Here is a 17,196-nt window from a genome sequence, read left to right on the forward strand (position 1 = left end):
CGTGTGTGTGGTGAAGGACAGTCAGGCAACTCAGCTGTTAACTGCTCCATGGGGAGCAGGTGTGCACTGTGAGAGCAATGTTTGCTGACCAGCAGGTGGCGCTTTTGGACCTTATAACTCCCCTTTTTGACTAATATTTGTTGATATTGCGTTGACCTGGATACTATTGCTGTATATGCAAATTAGATAGTTACTTATATTGTGGTCATAAATGTTGAATAATGTGAATCAAGGTAAATGATGGGGCTCTTCATGGAGCATCTTGATCTTTATAAAACTATCACATACTGTATGTAAGTTAGGACTTTTTATATTGCATTAAAACTCTGTGGTGTAAGATCTTTTGTGACTCTTTTGGTTAATTATTTGTCTAAGTTGTAAAGTAAAGATAACTGATAAATATATTATTGATTATAAATAAATATGCTCAAAATAATTAATATCTTATTTTGAAGTAAAGTGATTAATATACTTAAGATTATAATAATAATACATACTATGAAGAATTAAATAAATAATACTAATGATGGAGAAGGGATGGGATAAATAAATCATACTTCTTTTTTGAATATGTGAATTGTGTTTCTATTTTCGATGTTTTTTTTCTCTGCCTGCAATGTTGCAATCCCATTTTCTTCTCTTTCTTTCCTATTATTACAATGAGTTTTTAATGTTTTGTGTTTTTAATTTTAATTACATATTTTAAGTGTGTGTCTGTGCTGTTTTTTTAATTTTTATTATGATTATCATTTTTAGTTAATTTATTTTATTTTTGTAACTATTATTATTCATTTATCTTTTAAAATTTGTATTATTATTTATTTATATGTGATTATTATTTGTGCTGCAGGAGCTTTTATTTCTTATGATGATTTTTTATTTATTTATTTTATTTTTTGTATTACTATTTTTAATTTATCTTTTTAATTTTTTATTATTTATTTATTTACATTTGTTTATTATTTGTGCTGCAGGAGCTTTTATTTGTTATTATCATGTTTGATTAATTTATTTTTATTTTTGTATTACTATTTATAATTGATCTTTTGTATTTTGTATTATTATTTATTTATAATTATTAATTATTTGTGCTGCAGGAGATTTTATTTTTGTTATCTTTTTTAATTAATTTATTTTATTTTTTGTATTACTATTTATAATTGATCTTTTGTATTCGTTGTCACTATTTATTTATTTATAATTGTTAATTATTTGTGCTGCAGGACCTTATGTTTTTTATTATCATTTGTAATGTATTTATTTTATTTTTTGTATTACTATTTTTAATGTATCTTTTTTATTATTATTTATCTATATTTGTTAATTATTTGTGCTGCAGGAGCTTTTATTTTTTATCATAATTTTTTAATTTATTTATTTTATTTTTTGTATTACTATTCTGAATTGATCTGTCTTTACTTTTTTAAATTATTATTATTTATTTATATTTGTTTATTATTTGTGCTGCAGGAGCTCCCCATCGCCAGCAGGTGGCGGTGACGCGACAGTGCAGCTGCCGTTAAACCAGCGCAGAAGAAGAAGCAGCTTTATCCTCTGCGCCATGCTAACCTGATGCTAACACATCCACACTTAAAACAGGAACATTCACTGTTAATATCAGAGGACATTTGAATATATTATACCGAAACGTCGACAAACTTCACCCTCAACCGACCGAGAGGAGAATATCTGCGGAAAATCGCGGAGTTTAGCTCGTTTAGCAGCAGCTTCCTGTTAGCATCTGTTAGCCGGCTCAGTGTTAAATCATGAACTGACGTCTGCAGCTTTACCGGTACTTACGGCCCTAAATCAACCGTATTTAATGCTCATTATTCGGCCGTATTGTGACCGGTTCTGGTGGTGTTTCAGAGCCCCGCTTCATGATGCAGAAGACCCAGAGAGGAGACCGGGAGAAGGAGGCGGAGGAGGCCGCGGTGGATGTGCAGTTCACGGACCTGCCCAACGCCCTGATAGCCTGCAAAGTCCCCGAGGGTCTGTTCACTGAAGACGGGCTGAAGGTAAGGGAGGGCGGCGGGTGTGTGGCCTGGAGGTGCGCCGAATCCAACCTCACGCTGGTGTTGTTTTATTAGTAAAATAATTAAAACGATTTGTTGTGAAATTAATGAGCAAACGAGCTAGAAAACACTAAATCTGCCGTTTTCTCAATGAAGTCTGGTGCTGGAATGAGCAGATTCAGTAATAGAAATAAACTTTTATTTAAAATAAAATACAAAAACAAACAATACTTTGTCACTGAGTTTAGATGTTTAAAATATATATTTAGAATTTATACAATGTAATAAAATTAATCTTTTTACTAGTCTCTTTATTCATTTAGAGGCTAATTTTTTTTATTATTATTATTATAATCTATTGTAAAAATACATTTACAAATGAAATATAATGAATTAATAATTACAAAAACACACTTAAAATTAGTACAAATATAAATGCAAACTAAATAAAATTAAATTGTATATATACATAATACATGTATAAATAAATCTAATACATTAGTTACATATTAAATAATTAAAAATTAACATAGATAAATACATTCTGGGCAAATAAATGGGTGGGATATGCATTATAAATACATGTACTTAATTACATGAATAATTAAAAAAATAGACATAAATAAATAAATACAAAAGGCAGAAAATGTGAAAGTAAATGACCAAATAGGGGAAACATATTTAAAGTGAGTTCTTGTGAAATGAATGAGCTAGAAAACACAAATAGACATTAACTTTTATCAATACTATTGTTTAAAAAATCAATATTTGATGTCACAAAGTTTAGTTGTTCAAAATATAAGTCTAATAAATACATAAAATGTCACATGAATTGATATTTCTGTTTTTACCAGCCTTTATTTATTTATCTGTGTATTATCTTTGTATTATTTCCTGTTTATTTATTTATTTATTTATATATTTATTGACTTTCCTATTAAATCATTTAATTTCCCCATATATTCTATTCTAAATGAATGAAACATAAATGCAAAACGAATTACATTTAATGAATGATTCATTCTTGTAAAAATAAATGTGTAAAGAAAATACATTTTGTGGAAATATATAAGTAATACATGTATAAATAAAGATGTAGATTTTAAATGACTAAAAAATGTTTGCAAAACTAAATAAATAAAGTATTATCTATTGTAAAAAGACATTTATGAATAAAATAATATAATGAATGATTGAATAATTACATAAACACATTTTAATAAGTAAAAGCATGAATGCAAACTAAATAAAATTAAATAATGCATTATTTTTTTGTTGTATAAAGACGTTTATAAAGAAATTGATACTAAAATATAATACATTTTGGGGAAATATACATAAGTAAAGATGTAGATTTTAAATTAATTAAAATATGTACAAAACTAAATTCATTTAAAGAAGCATTATTATCTATTGTAAAATACATTTATCAATAAAATAATATGATTAATGAGTTATTACAAAAACACACTTTAAATGAGTATAAACATAAATGCAAAATTAAATAAAATTAAATAATGCATCATTATTTCTAGTGAAAAGGAAATGATACAGAAACAAAACATTTTGGGGGAATTATAAATGACGAAAATGTATGCAAAACTAAATCAATTTAAATACATTTTATCTATTATACAAATATGTTTATAAATAAAATGATAAAGTGAATGATTAATTACAAAAACACACTTTAAATAAGTAAAAACATAAATATAAAATTAAATATTGCATGATTATATCTTGTAAAAAGAAAATAATACTGAAATAAATACATTTTGGGGAAATGAATAGGAGAAAATATACATAATAAATGCATAAATACATTTAATTAATTAAATGAATTAATAATTAAAAATGAACATGAATAAATACATTTTAGGGAAATAAAAAGGAGAAAATATACATGAATAAATACATGAATAAATTAAATTAGTTAAATTAATAAATAATTAAAAATGAACACAAATAAATACATTTTGGGGAAATAAAAAGGGAGAAATGGCAGAAAATGTGAAAGTAAATAAGCGAATAGGGGAATTCTAAAGTCAATTAAAACAGAAATATGAAATGTATCAAAGAATTAACGCCTACATTTATTTTTTATATAATTTTCACACATTCAATAACACATTAATATATATATCGAATCATCAACTATTTATTTTGAGTTACTATCAGATGGCTATTATGATAATCATTATAATTGATCATCTCTAATAAATAATATTTCACACTTTAGACGATAGAGCTGCAATTAGTCCTGATTTCATTAATTTATTTTTCCGACCGCTACATGGAGTCATCATCTAATGAAGTCAACAGTTTATTAATGATTTAAACACTGACTTTGTTAAACAGCCCAGACTTAATATGAGAAACATCAGATTTAAACAAGTCAGAGGATTGTCTTATTTACTAAGGTTGTCACACACCTTTTATTTTGAAATTCCCATTTTACGGTCTCTTTATTAACCCTTTGAGGTTTTAGAGTATCTTCAAACGCTTCATATCTCTAAAATCTGTACAACCAAGGCATTCAACATTAATAATTAATACATTTGATAAAATTATGCCATGAATTCCAAAGAATTATATATTTTTTCATCAGATTTCACTAAATAAACACTCAAGGACAAAAGATTATTTTTAAATGTAGTGACGTTAAGAACAAAATACTTATCTACGTTATTTGAATTAAATACCTTTAGCTTTATCGTCTCATATCGATAAACATCAGATTTAAAAAATTTTAATATTGCAATTCTCAGTGTGATTTATTTTTATTAACCCTTTTGAACTCTACAATAGAAACAATCCTCGGTGCCGACTTTGGTATTTTTGTTCATTGTGATCTAATTTATCTTCAAATGCCAAGTTATTTAAATTATGTCATGAATTCAAGAGAAAACAGATGTTTTTTTCATCAGATTTCACTAAGTAGAGATTATTTTTAAACGTAGAGATGTAAAAAAAAAAAATATTTGAATTAAATACGTTGTTTTATTTTTATCGCCTTATATCGATAAACACCGATTGACGCATGTCAAAGAATTATTTTATTTCCGAAGGGTGTGATGCGCCTTTACTCTGAAATTCCCATTGTATATTATGTTTATTATCCTATTGTATTTTTGCTTACTGTGATTAAATTCATCTTTAAAACCATTTTCCGGGTTCGTGGTCGCGTTGAATCGCTCTTTCAAAATAAACAACAACAAAGTAGTAATCATTTGACGTCGTGTCTCACTGGAGAAAGGAGGGATCTTAAAGGTTCAACGAAGCCTTTGGACTTGGAAATATTATTTTGAAAGGGTGTTACGTCGTCCTTTAAAGTACTTAGGATACTTACTAACTCCATAAGACTGATCTTTCCTTTCCTGACACTTTTCCATACAAAGTGTTGAAAGTATGGAGGGATCCTGACTGACCTGATGGACCCGTATGCCCGCGGCGTGCACCTCCACGGGGCGGAGGATCGGTGGCGTGCTGTAGGGGTTTGCTGACGTTGATGGAAAAAGGAAAAACTGGCGCAAAGGGTTGTTTTCTCTTTCTTCCATGATCCTGCTGTTTTCCCAGCGGCTCAGCTTATGGATCATATGACGGGAGATTCCACCAAGGCTGTGTGAAGGAGTTTTTTGAGTCAGAGCAGGAAGGGATGATGTTAAAGTATTTAAAAAACACTCTGCTATGATTCAAAACTTGTTTAACAGGGATGGAAGTACATCTACTGATTCTCCCTCGTTGAGAAATGGGACGGAGACACTTGAGTTTCTTCTGTATCTACGTTCTAGCTTCCAAAGAAACAATAAAGAACCTTGAACCTTGTGTCCTGGAAGTTTTCCGGTCAAATTATATTGAGCTAAAAAACAATGTGACATTGTAAAGTGGTTAAAGTGACATTGTAAAGTGGTTAAAGTGACATTGTAACGTGGTTAAAGTGACTTTGTACCGTGACTTTCTAGCGTGGTTAGCGTGACTTTGTAACGTGGTTAGTGTGACTTTGTAACGTGGTTAGCGTGACTTTGTAACGTGGTTAGTGTGACTTTGTAACGTGGTTAACGTGACTTTGTAACGTGAATTTGTAACCTGGTTAGCTTGACTTTGTAACGTGGTTAACGTGACTTTGTAACGTGAATTTGTAACCTGGTTAGCTTGACTTTGTAACGTGGTTAGTGTGACTTTGTAACGTGGTTATTGGGACTCTGTAACGTGACTTTGTAACGTGACTTTGTAACGTGGTTAGTGTGACTTTGTAACATGGTTAGTGTGACTTTGTAACGTGGTTATTGTGACTTTGTAATGTGACTTTGTAACGTGGTTGAAGTGACTTTGTAATGTGGTTAAAGTGACTTTGAAACGTGACTTTGTAACGTGGTTAAAGTGACTTTGTAATGTGGTTAAAGTGACTTTGTAACGTGGTTAAAGTGACTTTGTAACGTGGTCAGCGTGACTTTGTAACGTGGTTAGTGTGACTTTGTAGCGTGGTTAAAGTGACTTTGTAACATGGTTAGCGTGACTTTGTAACGTGGTTAGCGTGACTTTGTAACGTGGTTAGCGTGACTTTGTAACGCGGTTAGTGTGACTTTGTAACGTGGTTAGCGTGACTTTGTAACGTGGTAAGCATGACTTTGTAACGTGGTTAGTGTGACTTTGTAACTTGGTTAGCGTGACTTTGTAACTTGGTTAGCGTGACTTTGTAACGTGGTAAGCGTGACTTTGTAACGTGGTTAGTGTGACTTTGTAACGTGGTTAGCGTGACTTTGTAACGTGGTTAGTGTGACTTTGAAAGGTGGTTAAAGTGACTTTGTAATGTGGTTAGTGTGACTTTGTAACGTGACTTTGTAACGTGACTTTGTAACGTGGTTAACGTGACTTTGTAACGTGGTTAGCGTGACTTTGTAACGTGGTTAGCGTGACTTTGTAACGTGGTTAGCTTGACATTGTAACGTCGTTAGCGTGACTTTGTAACGTGGTTAACGTGACTTTGTAAGGTGGTTAGCGTGAGTATGTAACATGGTTAGCGTGACTTTGTAACGTGCTTAAGGTGAATACACACTCACACCTTCTCGTGTCACTCCTACACAGGGTATGTCAGTTGTTGGTTGAAGTATGAACTTTGACCTCGGCGTTGGAAAGCAACAACAACGTGGCAGCTGCCTGTAAACGCGGCGCTGCATTCAGTATTTCTGCACCATGCTTGTGCACACCTGTCCATTCAGTGAGGGAATGGAAAAATGGGAAGATGAAACGAAAACACAGGGATGGAAAAAATGCAAGGCTGAGCACACACACACACACACAGGGTGAGGTCTGGAGATGATTAGCACCTACACACACACTCACGTGGTAATGTTTAACATCAACAAACAACTCTTCCATGAGAGCATCAGCTTCACTGTCGGGAGGCTCACCATTATTATACCTTTATTTTCCATCCCACACACACACACACAGGACGCTGCTCTTCTTCATTTCCACGTGCATTAACACCTGCGCTCAGTGAGCCACACACATCAGGGACAGCATGTTGACATGTTGGGGTAATAGTTTGAAGAAGGACATGCTCCGGCGGCAGTGTCACACGTTCACTGCGTCTGCTGAGGTTCTGCACTTTCCTTTTTTTCCAGTGTCGAGTTTTATCAGAACACTTATCACTAAACAGTAATTACCAGAGAACAGGAAATGTAACGTTGTCGTAAAGTGCTGCTGCGTGAGAGGAGAGAGGCGGACCCATAGACTGTTTATTGACTGTTTACTCTGAGCCACATGCATGGGAATGAATTAGGCCGACCACAGATTTTTCCCTTTTCCCGGATGCTCTGAATAAGGAGCTAAATTGGTCGCTAGTCGCTTTTTATAAATAAAGTTTCTAAGAAGGTGTGAAAAGTCTCTAAATGAAGTGAGAAAGTGGCGCCTGTGAGTGCGTTGGGACGGGGAAGGGGCTCCCAGCAGCACCCTCTGCTCGGTGAGGACACTAACTTCAGAGTCTTGGTGCATCAGAGTCCAAAAAAGCACCAAAGTCTCCACTAACACCAGAAACAGTGACACATTTGTCTCTAGGATGGAGGAGGATTTGGGAAGTCTCCAGATTTGTAGAGAAACTCTTCGGTGTTTGGATTCTTCACAGCGTCTCCCCGTCTCTTCTTCTCCGTTGTTGGTGTATTTCTGTGGCAGTCACAGCGCCAAATCTAGGCCTGGCATGTGTACTACAGCGTTTAAGTTGGTTTCACTGGTTTCCTGTGGACGCAGATGTTTCCTGAGTCGAGGCCGTGTGGACGGGAAACTTTTTAACGACAACTGAGAAAAAAAGGTTGTTTCGATCGTGTGGACCAACCCTAAAACTTGAATCTTGATCTTGGCTCCTCCAGATTTGAACTGCAGGATTTTAAAGAGGGTCTAATGCAGTGAAACAGGACTGTGCTCTTCTTCCCAACCAACGAGTGATGGAGCACTTAAGTGCTGGTGAACTGGCTGCACAGTCTGGCCTTGTTTTTCCAACTGCACACACTTCCTCTCCACTTGAAGCTCTCTGCTATTAATAGCTCATAAAAGCATGTTATCAAAGTGCATACTTTCCATGAGCACCGCCTCTTTTCATCCCTCCATGCCTCCATCCTGCATTCTTCCGACCAGTCTTTCCACTCTTTATCTGTCCGTCAGCTGTCTCTCCCTTTGTCTACTTCATCCATATTAACCATTGAGACTGACGTGTGTTTTCCACGTCTTGCTCCGTGCACGCTGCAGTCAGCTGATACGTCTTTGGTATGTGTGTGAAATCAAGAGGTGAAAGGCTCACTGTCGCATATTTTCCATTCAACAAAGGGTTTTTGAAATGCAGCAGAAAACGGATTAATGCGTCACTTTGCTCGGGGGTGATGTCATTATTTTCCAGTATCTCTCTCTCTCTCTCTCTCTCTGTGCACACATCGCCCTTCTTTCTGTCTGATTAGTCAGCATTGGCTCGTATCTGTCAGCAGAGGCAACGGGGGAAAAAACAAAAAGAGGCCGTCCGTCCCTCTCCCGCAGCCAATTGGCTGAATGAAACCAGCATGAGGAGGGGGAGGGGATTGTGGGTAATGCGTCATCAGCTGGCAGGAGCTCATTTAAGCGTCTGTGGAGAGAGAGAGAGATAGAGAGAGTGAGCTTAGAATCACATTTTGGGCTCTCCACACCCAAATCTCTGGAAAATTCCTTCAGTTTGCTGCAGAGCTGAGACACACCAAGGAGGCCAGGGTAAAGAAAACCAGTGTTGGATTGTGTTTGTGCAAGAGATCCAGACAAGATAACCTTGGGATGTGGGTTAGGCGATGATGCGTAGACAGATGTGACTTGAAGGCAGCAGAGTCCAACGCTTTGGAGTAGCTCAGACGGCAGAAGGCGTCAACAGAAGAAGATCCACGCGCCAGTGGCCAGTGCTGGAAGAGACGGACCTGTTTCCTGTCATCCTGGGGAAGGCAACGCTCCTCCGATCTCCCCGATTTCCCCCTTCCTCTTCATCATCATCCTCATCATCGTCACCACCGCTGAAGACGATTTCGGCGTCCCGTTGCGCCCTGACCTCAGGTATCCGGTGGAGAAGGCTTCGGCTACCTGGCTCGACCGTCATGCACATCAAGACCACAAAGTGTAACCGCTTCTGTCTGGTCGCCTCGGTGACAAACCAGGAAGTGTTCAACCGTCCCGAGGCACAGGTGAGACGACGATCTGGTTCTCGTGCTCCTTTTTTTTGTAAAACAACACTTTGGCTCTATTTCTCTTTAAAGAGAATTGAAGCCACCTGTCTTTACTGGTTCCATTACAAAAGTTTGCAGGAAAACATTCAGTGTGAACGTCTACGGATGATTATAGACTTATTCGATTTTACACAACGTCCAGTTTACGGCCGGTGAAAACTATAATCTCTCCAGTGGCTCTAAAGAAGCTTTCCCCATTGCCATAATGGTAGAGCTGCGTAAAAAATATGGATTCATTGATGCAAAATAATATTTCCCAACCCTGAAATGGATTATTTCCGTTGTAATGAAGCTCTAGTGGAGTGGGGTGATCGGTGTTGTACGGAGGCTCCACTCGACCAAATATCGTTTATTCAAACATAACGGCGGCAAAAGCGACCCCAGGCGAGCATCGGGTTCATTTCCAGGGTGGTGGCCGTTCATGCCAATTCAATTTTATTTACAGTGCCAATTCATAACAACATTTATCTCAAGACACTTTACATATGGAGTAGGTAAAGACCACACTCTCTGACTTATTTATGATTAACAGGGACCCAACAATTTCCCCATGAGCAGAGACAAGTCTCACTAGCTTAAATAATAGTAATGATAGTTATTGCTATTATTAAACAGTGTAAATGCAGCAATCTCGTGCTTATAGTGGCAACGAAAAAACCTTCCCTTTAACGGGCAGGAATGAACAGACCTATGGAGAACGAAATTCTGTCTTTACCGGTTGGGGAGAAAGAAAATCAGAGAGAGAGAAAAGACGGACAGACAGACAAAGAAAAACAGAGTGACACTCCCAGAGATTCAAGCAACCACAAAAGTAACAGTAACTACAATAATATCTATAGTAATGTGAATATGACTCATATGTTATAGCAGTTAATATAGTAGAAACAATCACAGCCAAGGTGATAGAAAATGACAATAATAAATATGGTGGTAAATATGAACAATTATGAGTAGTAGCAGTAGGAAGAGTCATGCAGGACCACGGCAGCAGGCACCACCACGATCAGCAGAGACCTGCGAGACGACAAAGCACAAACGCAACAAGTGAATTAGTAACATGCATTGATGAGACATGAATGATACAAACCGAGAGGAGAGAAGCTCAGAGGATCAGGAACAGGATTATCCCCCTGCAGACTAGGCCTATAGCAGCAGAACAAAATCAGTCCCGGTGGCGTTCATGTCATGGGCGCACTATAGCAAACCACAGGCTTTTTTCTGATCCTAACCTTATGTTTGACCCTTATGTCACCTTTTGTTGGATAAAATCGGTCACTTAACGTTTGTTTTTGGCACGTTGTCGTTTTCGCGGACAACTTCCATCCGTTTAAATGACTTCTTCAACGGGTTAGTAGGACGTCATGCCTCCCTCCCTCAAATTTACTGACTCTGAAAACGTCCACACACCAAACACTGTGATAAAGTCATCATATAGCAATATATTTTTCAAATTTTTTTTTCCCATAAATCTCTTAAACAACTTCAGACCTGCTCAAAACTGCCAAACATTCAATCATTTTCAGGATTTATCTTTATGATTGACAGTTTTAATTCATTACAAAAAACATTTACATATAATAAATAGTAGGTTGATGAAACTTTGCTGGTGATTAGAGTCTTGGATTTGTCAAAGTTTGACAAAAAGAATATTTGATTGCATGAGTATCTTTTATGCAGTTCAAGATACTGACTCTGAAAACATCCATGCACCAAAACTGCTATATCATATATCAATATTTTTTTCTGTTTTTTTTTTTTGCTTGAATTTCTTAATAAACATTCAGCCCTGATCAAAATGATCAAATATTCAATCATTTTCAGGATTTTAACCCTTTAAATGCCAGTTTATTTATTTTTTAAAAAAGACAAAAAAATGATTTTCTGTATAATACATAGTAGGAAGAGTAAACTCTTGGACTCTTGGATAGGTCAAAGATTAGCAATCAAATGTATTTGATTGCATTAGTATTTTTTATGCATGCGAGAGATTTATGAACGAAAAAATCTGAAATTGAAAACATTGTATTTCACAAATTTGGCTAAAAAGAAGAGTGATGTATGCCACAAGCTTTAACACAGCTAAAATGATGACAAAATCTAAAAAAAAGTTCTAAAAAATGCCTTTTTTTAGTCCGAGGGGGGCTTAAGGGTTAATAGTAATAGGTTCTCTAATTAATTTTTTTTGTATTTCTGTCATCTACACTTATGAGTGAATCAATAAGTGCTGGTCTAAGTGCCCAGTGTGTTCAGCGCGATAACGAGCGGGTTGAAGACCTCCGCCCAGGCTGAGAACTCCTTCCTCCTTTTTGACTTCATAATCCCCCCCCCCGCACAAGTCTGTGATCGAGTGTGTTCAACGGACTGACCGTTTACAGCGAGAGGCAGGGATGACTCATCAAGTGCTGTTTTTATCCACTTATTCAAACTGGGATCATCACTGCAACAGTTCATTCAGCATCTTCCAGTCTTGGCTGGGCTCATATATGTGAGTTAGGGCTGTGACGTTTGCCCAAAAATCATATTCAAAGTTTTTTGTTTATTTATATTCATATTAAAATATATTCAATTATTTATTTATAATATTTTGACCATTAAATGCCTTCAGTAATACCTAAATTGGTATCAAACTTAGTCCTATGTGTTCTTCTGTCCACCAGAGGGCAGTGCATCAATGTCAATAGGCAGGCAATGATGTTTTTTTATACAGTCTATGAGAAAGACACAGTCACAAATGTTTTTAATTAGAAGTCCAGGCCTCTAAATTGTGACGCATTGAGCGTGACAGTCCCTCTCTTCGCTCTTTGGTCACCCACTCCCACCTCACATTGCATATCTCACGCGTAAAAACAATGTATAATATGCAGCAGTGCCGGCAGGAATCAAGAGCTGCCGCTTACCAGCGACCGGCCAATCAAAAAAAAGAACGGGGTTACACAACAGCCAATCAGAAAACAGTACTGTTGTATCTGGGTAAGATTTAACGCAACAACCAAGGAAAAAAAAACATAGTTAGCCTGGATTTATTTACGTGATCTTGGAGCTCCGAGCATCACTGTGAGCACAGTCAGTCATCTCCTGTTTTAATGTGACATTACAACATGCTGCCCAGATAACTAGCAGTAGTTTTTACTGCTGAGTCAAACACCCTCATTCCTGACCGACACTAACGTCACCTACAGGAGCCCAGATTGACAAAAACAGCTTTGATAACGAGCTCGCCATTCACAACTTCACCAGGTGTGAAAAAGCCTCAAAAGCTGAATCCAAAACAACATTAACAAGCAAACACCTTTACAAAAAATAATGTCCACAACAGGTTCAAATATTAAGGGCTGCTTAAAATTATTTTTGAATGTTACAATTCGGGGTTAAAGCCCTGATGTGAGTGTCCTGAATATAAAGAAGTGCCCGATCTCAGTCCTTTAAATTGGGAGATGGGTCCAATATTTATTTATTTATTTACATGGATGACATTCAGTCTTGATTAAGACTCTTGAAGTGTCAGTCTGGCGAAAATGGACCCATGGGCTTTTTCAACATCAAATCAGCCATGGAGACAGTTTTTTTGGTCGAGCAACCCTGTATAGAGAATGCCCGGAGAGAGACGCTAACGGTCCCAAAGGACTAACACTGATTAGCTCGGGGCGGTGCCTTGAACGCATCCAAAACATCTTTTTTAACCACTAATACTTTTCAAAATAACACCAAACCTCTGCAGTAGTATGATAAGAGTCCCTACACAGAAAACAAAGCACCAACAACGTAGTAAGTGGACCCAGAGTTTATTAAAAAGAGTGTTTTACAAGTCTGGGCCTTACCAGCAGGTCCATGTTGACAGGTCGTCCGTACAAGTGCATTACCAAATGCACTGGAGATGAGTTTAAGGAGGAACATTTTGGCGTTTTTAATTCCATGGCAATGCATTATTACTGTGCTTTTTGTGACGATGTCTATCGAGTGTTGCCACGGAAATTAAATGTGTTGCATATGTAAGTTACAAAATAATAATCCACTTAAATGGACTTTACTATGAGAGGAGTTGGGCAGTTGGTAAGTCTTACTCCGAGGTCCTCTAACTACTTTGTTGGTGCTTCGTTTTTATGTGTAGCTACTGCAGAGGTTTGGTGTTATTATGAGCAGTATTAGTGGTTAAAAAAGACGTTTTAATGCCTTCATCGAACTGCCTTAAGCTCAGTGTTAGCCCCTTGGGGCTGTCAGCGTCTCTCAGGGCATTTTCTATACATGGTTGAGCAACTAAAAATCTGTCTTATTTGATGGATTTTAATGCCAAAAAAGACACTGGGTCTATTTTCACTGGATTTACGCTTTGAAGTGGTGAGCGTCAAGTCTTGATCTCACATGAATAACCGTTAAACTGGGGGAATTAATTTGGATTTATTGAAAGGAAAGCCCTTTGAGATGTAGCATCTCAACCTGGAAAACACATTTTCCTTTAGCTTAGAAAGAACTGCAGGAGTCCTCAAAACGGATCACACTGTCATCTGAGAAAGTTGTGTTCAGGATCATATTAACGTTGTTTAAGGGCGTCAGTATTTTAACGAGCTGTTGCGTTGCGGATTTTTGTTTACAGGAAAGTAAAAGTAGTAAAAGGTAGCACATATGAGGCAAGAGTTTTCCATCACTGTGACTTAAACTAATAAAGTAAAATGTGTCTTTATTGAGCATGCAAGAGATGATTTCATTATAACCACACACTGGGCGTCATTTTAAATCAGACTTGCACAGATGGGAACATATAAGTGTCTGTGTCAAACCAGCTGATTATCACTGGAAAATGATGCAGTGTACAAGAGAGTAGAGCGCTGTCGTATTGACTCTGGAGAAGAGCATCTCGTCCCAGCCTGTTAAATAACCCTTCAGGGTTCAGGTCTTTGGGACCCAGTGGTGCTATAAACTGTTTTCGCCCGCGCCTCGGCCTCGTTCACGGCGGTCTGAGACAGATCGACGTTTTGTCCTAACACCATACCGATTTTCTACCAAGACATTTGGAGGGCCGGTTCAGAGCCGGTGCCTAATCTTGAACCAGTTCTTCCTGTTTCCACGGTCAAAGAACCGGCACTGGGTGAGGAAAACTTTTTCCCGAGTGGCACCAACTCTTTGCTGGAACCAGCACCAGCACTAGAACTAGGTCCGCGTTGGTCGAAAAAAGGGTGTGCAGCTCCTGTGGTTTTTAGTGTTTCTGTTTAAGAACCAGCCTCTGTCCGTCTCTGTGTTCCCAGGCCGGTTTCGAGGCCTTGTTCCGGTCCTTTGACCCGGACGTGCAGTTCCAGTACTTCAAGTCATTCCGGCGGGTAAGGATCAGCTTCAGCGACGCTCTGGCTGCAGCCGAGGCCAGACTGCGACTCCACAAGACGGACTTCAAAGGCAAAGAGATGAGACTCTACTTCGCTCAGGTACTGCCTTCGAAAAATTCATCTTTGTCATTTTTTGTTTCTGTCATATGAAACACTCAACTGACTTCTTTGTGTCTGCAGTCCGTCCACATTGGCAGTCCTCGGCTGGAGCCCCCCAAGCCAGATAAACAGTTCCTGATCTCGCCCCCCGCCTCCCCTCCGGTGGGCTGGGAACAGTCTCAGGACGCCATGCCGGTCGTCAACTATGACCTGCTGTGCGCCATCTCCAAGCTAGGACCAGGTAAAGGACACGGTGTCTCTTCTGACGCTGATCACGTCAGGGACTAGCTCTGGGTATCGCCACATAATAATAACGGTTCCCGCTATTAAAACCTTTGCTGTCCTTCTTTTCAGGGGACAAGTACGAGCTCCAGACCGCCACCCCCACCACCCCGAGCGTGGTCGTCCACGTCTGCGAGGACGAGCGCGGCGGAGACAGCAGCTCGGCTCCCGACGACAGCGACCAGGACGACAAGCCCCGCCCCCTGCGGCCGAAAATCATCCAGACGCGACGCCCCGACTTCACGCCCGGAGCGGGACAGTGAGCGACCACGACGTTTCTCCTCTCCCGCGTGAAGTGATTGGTCCAGAGCTGAACACGCTGTCTGTCGGAGCTTCGAAGAAGAGTTGAAGACTGTTGGACGCCACGTGAGGGCGCCGCCACGTCCTAAAGAGAACAGAGACGATGCTGCATTCATGTCCCGTAGGAAAAAAACAGGACATATGGACTGCTCAGATTAGCCATCAGAAGAAATGGAGATTTTAGTTTTCACATCCTGTATACTCATGTTTGGTTTGTGGTGATGTTTTACATAAAGAGTGTGTCCGCTGCAAATAAATCTGTGCAACAGCATCACTGACCTGGATGTTGCTTTTTCCTGCATGTCCTGAATGCATCATTCAGTTTGACAGAGAATGAACAAAATCTGGATTAAAAGACACATTCAGACTCACTGGCGTGAACAGGGACGTGACACAATTGTTGAAAAAACGTGGGCTTAAGTGCCCTCTAGGTGCTAAAACATGTGCTAAAGTGCTCTCAAAGAGCCAAAATGCGTGCTAAAGTGCCCTCTAGGAGCCAAACCTGTGCTAAAACAAACAATATTTGATGTAACTCTTTCTAGAATCACTGTGTTTAACTCGACAAAAAATATCTTTTAAATCAGCATGAAGAAACACGTCTTGTGTCCAGTTAGTGAAACAGCGTCATGTGATCAAAGATATCCTGAGGATTCAGCCTTTAGTGATTCCTCTGGTTGGATTCTCACCTGCTGAACTCACTTCAGGTCCACTTTCAGACACTTTCCACCTTCATGTGTCGAGAAGAAGCTGCTCATTTCTTCCTGGTTCGTCCTGGTGTCTGATGTGATCTGAGGACGCTGTCACACCCTCAAAACTTCACGGTTCAAGTCTAAAAGGAGCATCAGAGTGACATCAGAACCCGTCTAACCAGTGTCAGAACAATCACATGATGTAGTTCCACTATCTGTTCACTAGATGGTGCCAATTAACCATCTGATGAATTAAAGATCAGCTCAGCACTGAAAGATTTACTGAAGCATCTGTGTGGATCGCATCACTAACCTATATTTTGGACATGTGAGGACACTATTTGTGAGGACAGATAAACTGAGCAAACCAAGAAATGTACTTCACTGATCTTGTTATTCAGTAAAATTTATTAAAATGATCAAAACGCTTAACACTGACAAAATAGCACATTTCAAAAGCCAAAAAAATCACAATGTTTTGTGCATTTATTTGATAAAACTTTCTGGAAAAACAATTTGAAATTTATGACATCATTTCACCCCTTGTATTCATTATTATGAGAGTTTTGGATGTGAAGCATTTGAAGATAGTCTAATAAATGATATCACAAAATGCATAATGTAGGTGGAGGAGCAGGAATTTCCTTTTTTAACATCAGTCACCACATACCAGAGAGCATGCTCGGAGCAGAGAATCTGTCGTGATAGATCGGAACAATACGGCTCCCATTACATACACATTAGAGGAACAGTTTTATTATGA

General features: G+C 38.1%; 1 protein-coding gene across 2 annotated transcripts; it reads left to right on the top strand.

Moving 5' to 3' along the window:
- Positions 1 to 1,536: 1,536 nt before the first annotated feature.
- Positions 1,537 to 16,022, top strand: rcan1b (regulator of calcineurin 1b). 2 transcript variants are annotated; one of them, XM_083937871.1, is made up of 5 exons: positions 1,537 to 1,792; positions 1,870 to 2,018; positions 14,989 to 15,162; positions 15,244 to 15,403; positions 15,517 to 16,022. In XM_083937871.1, the coding sequence occupies exons 2-5, from the start codon at positions 1,881 to 1,883 to the stop codon at positions 15,705 to 15,707; spliced, it is 663 nt and encodes a 220-aa protein (XP_083793997.1). In that variant the 5' UTR covers positions 1,537 to 1,792; positions 1,870 to 1,880; the 3' UTR covers positions 15,708 to 16,022. The 2 variants fall into 2 exon arrangements, with proteins under 2 accessions (XP_083793997.1, XP_083793998.1); XM_083937872.1 differs by lacking the exons at positions 1,537 to 1,792; positions 1,870 to 2,018 and adding an exon at positions 9,115 to 9,706.
- Positions 16,023 to 17,196: the final 1,174 nt, after the last annotated feature.

The sequence above is a fragment of the Echiichthys vipera genome (assembly GCF_963691815.1).
Source record: "Echiichthys vipera genome assembly, chromosome: 23".
NCBI lineage: Eukaryota > Metazoa > Chordata > Actinopteri > Perciformes > Trachinidae > Echiichthys > Echiichthys vipera.

What these genes read in the sequence shown, in the direction of transcription:
- rcan1b (XM_083937871.1), top strand. Translation starts at nt 1,881, where the DNA reads ATGATGCAGAAGACCCAGAGAGGAGACCGGGAGAAGGAGGCGGAGGAG. An exon ending in TCACTGAAGACGGGCTGAAG is followed by an intron (nt 2,019 to 14,988) that starts GTAAGGGAGGGC and finishes CTGTGTTCCCAG; the next exon opens with GCCGGTTTCGAGGCCTTGTT. An exon ending in CATCTCCAAGCTAGGACCAG is followed by an intron (nt 15,404 to 15,516) that starts GTAAAGGACACG and finishes CCTTCTTTTCAG; the next exon opens with GGGACAAGTACGAGCTCCAG.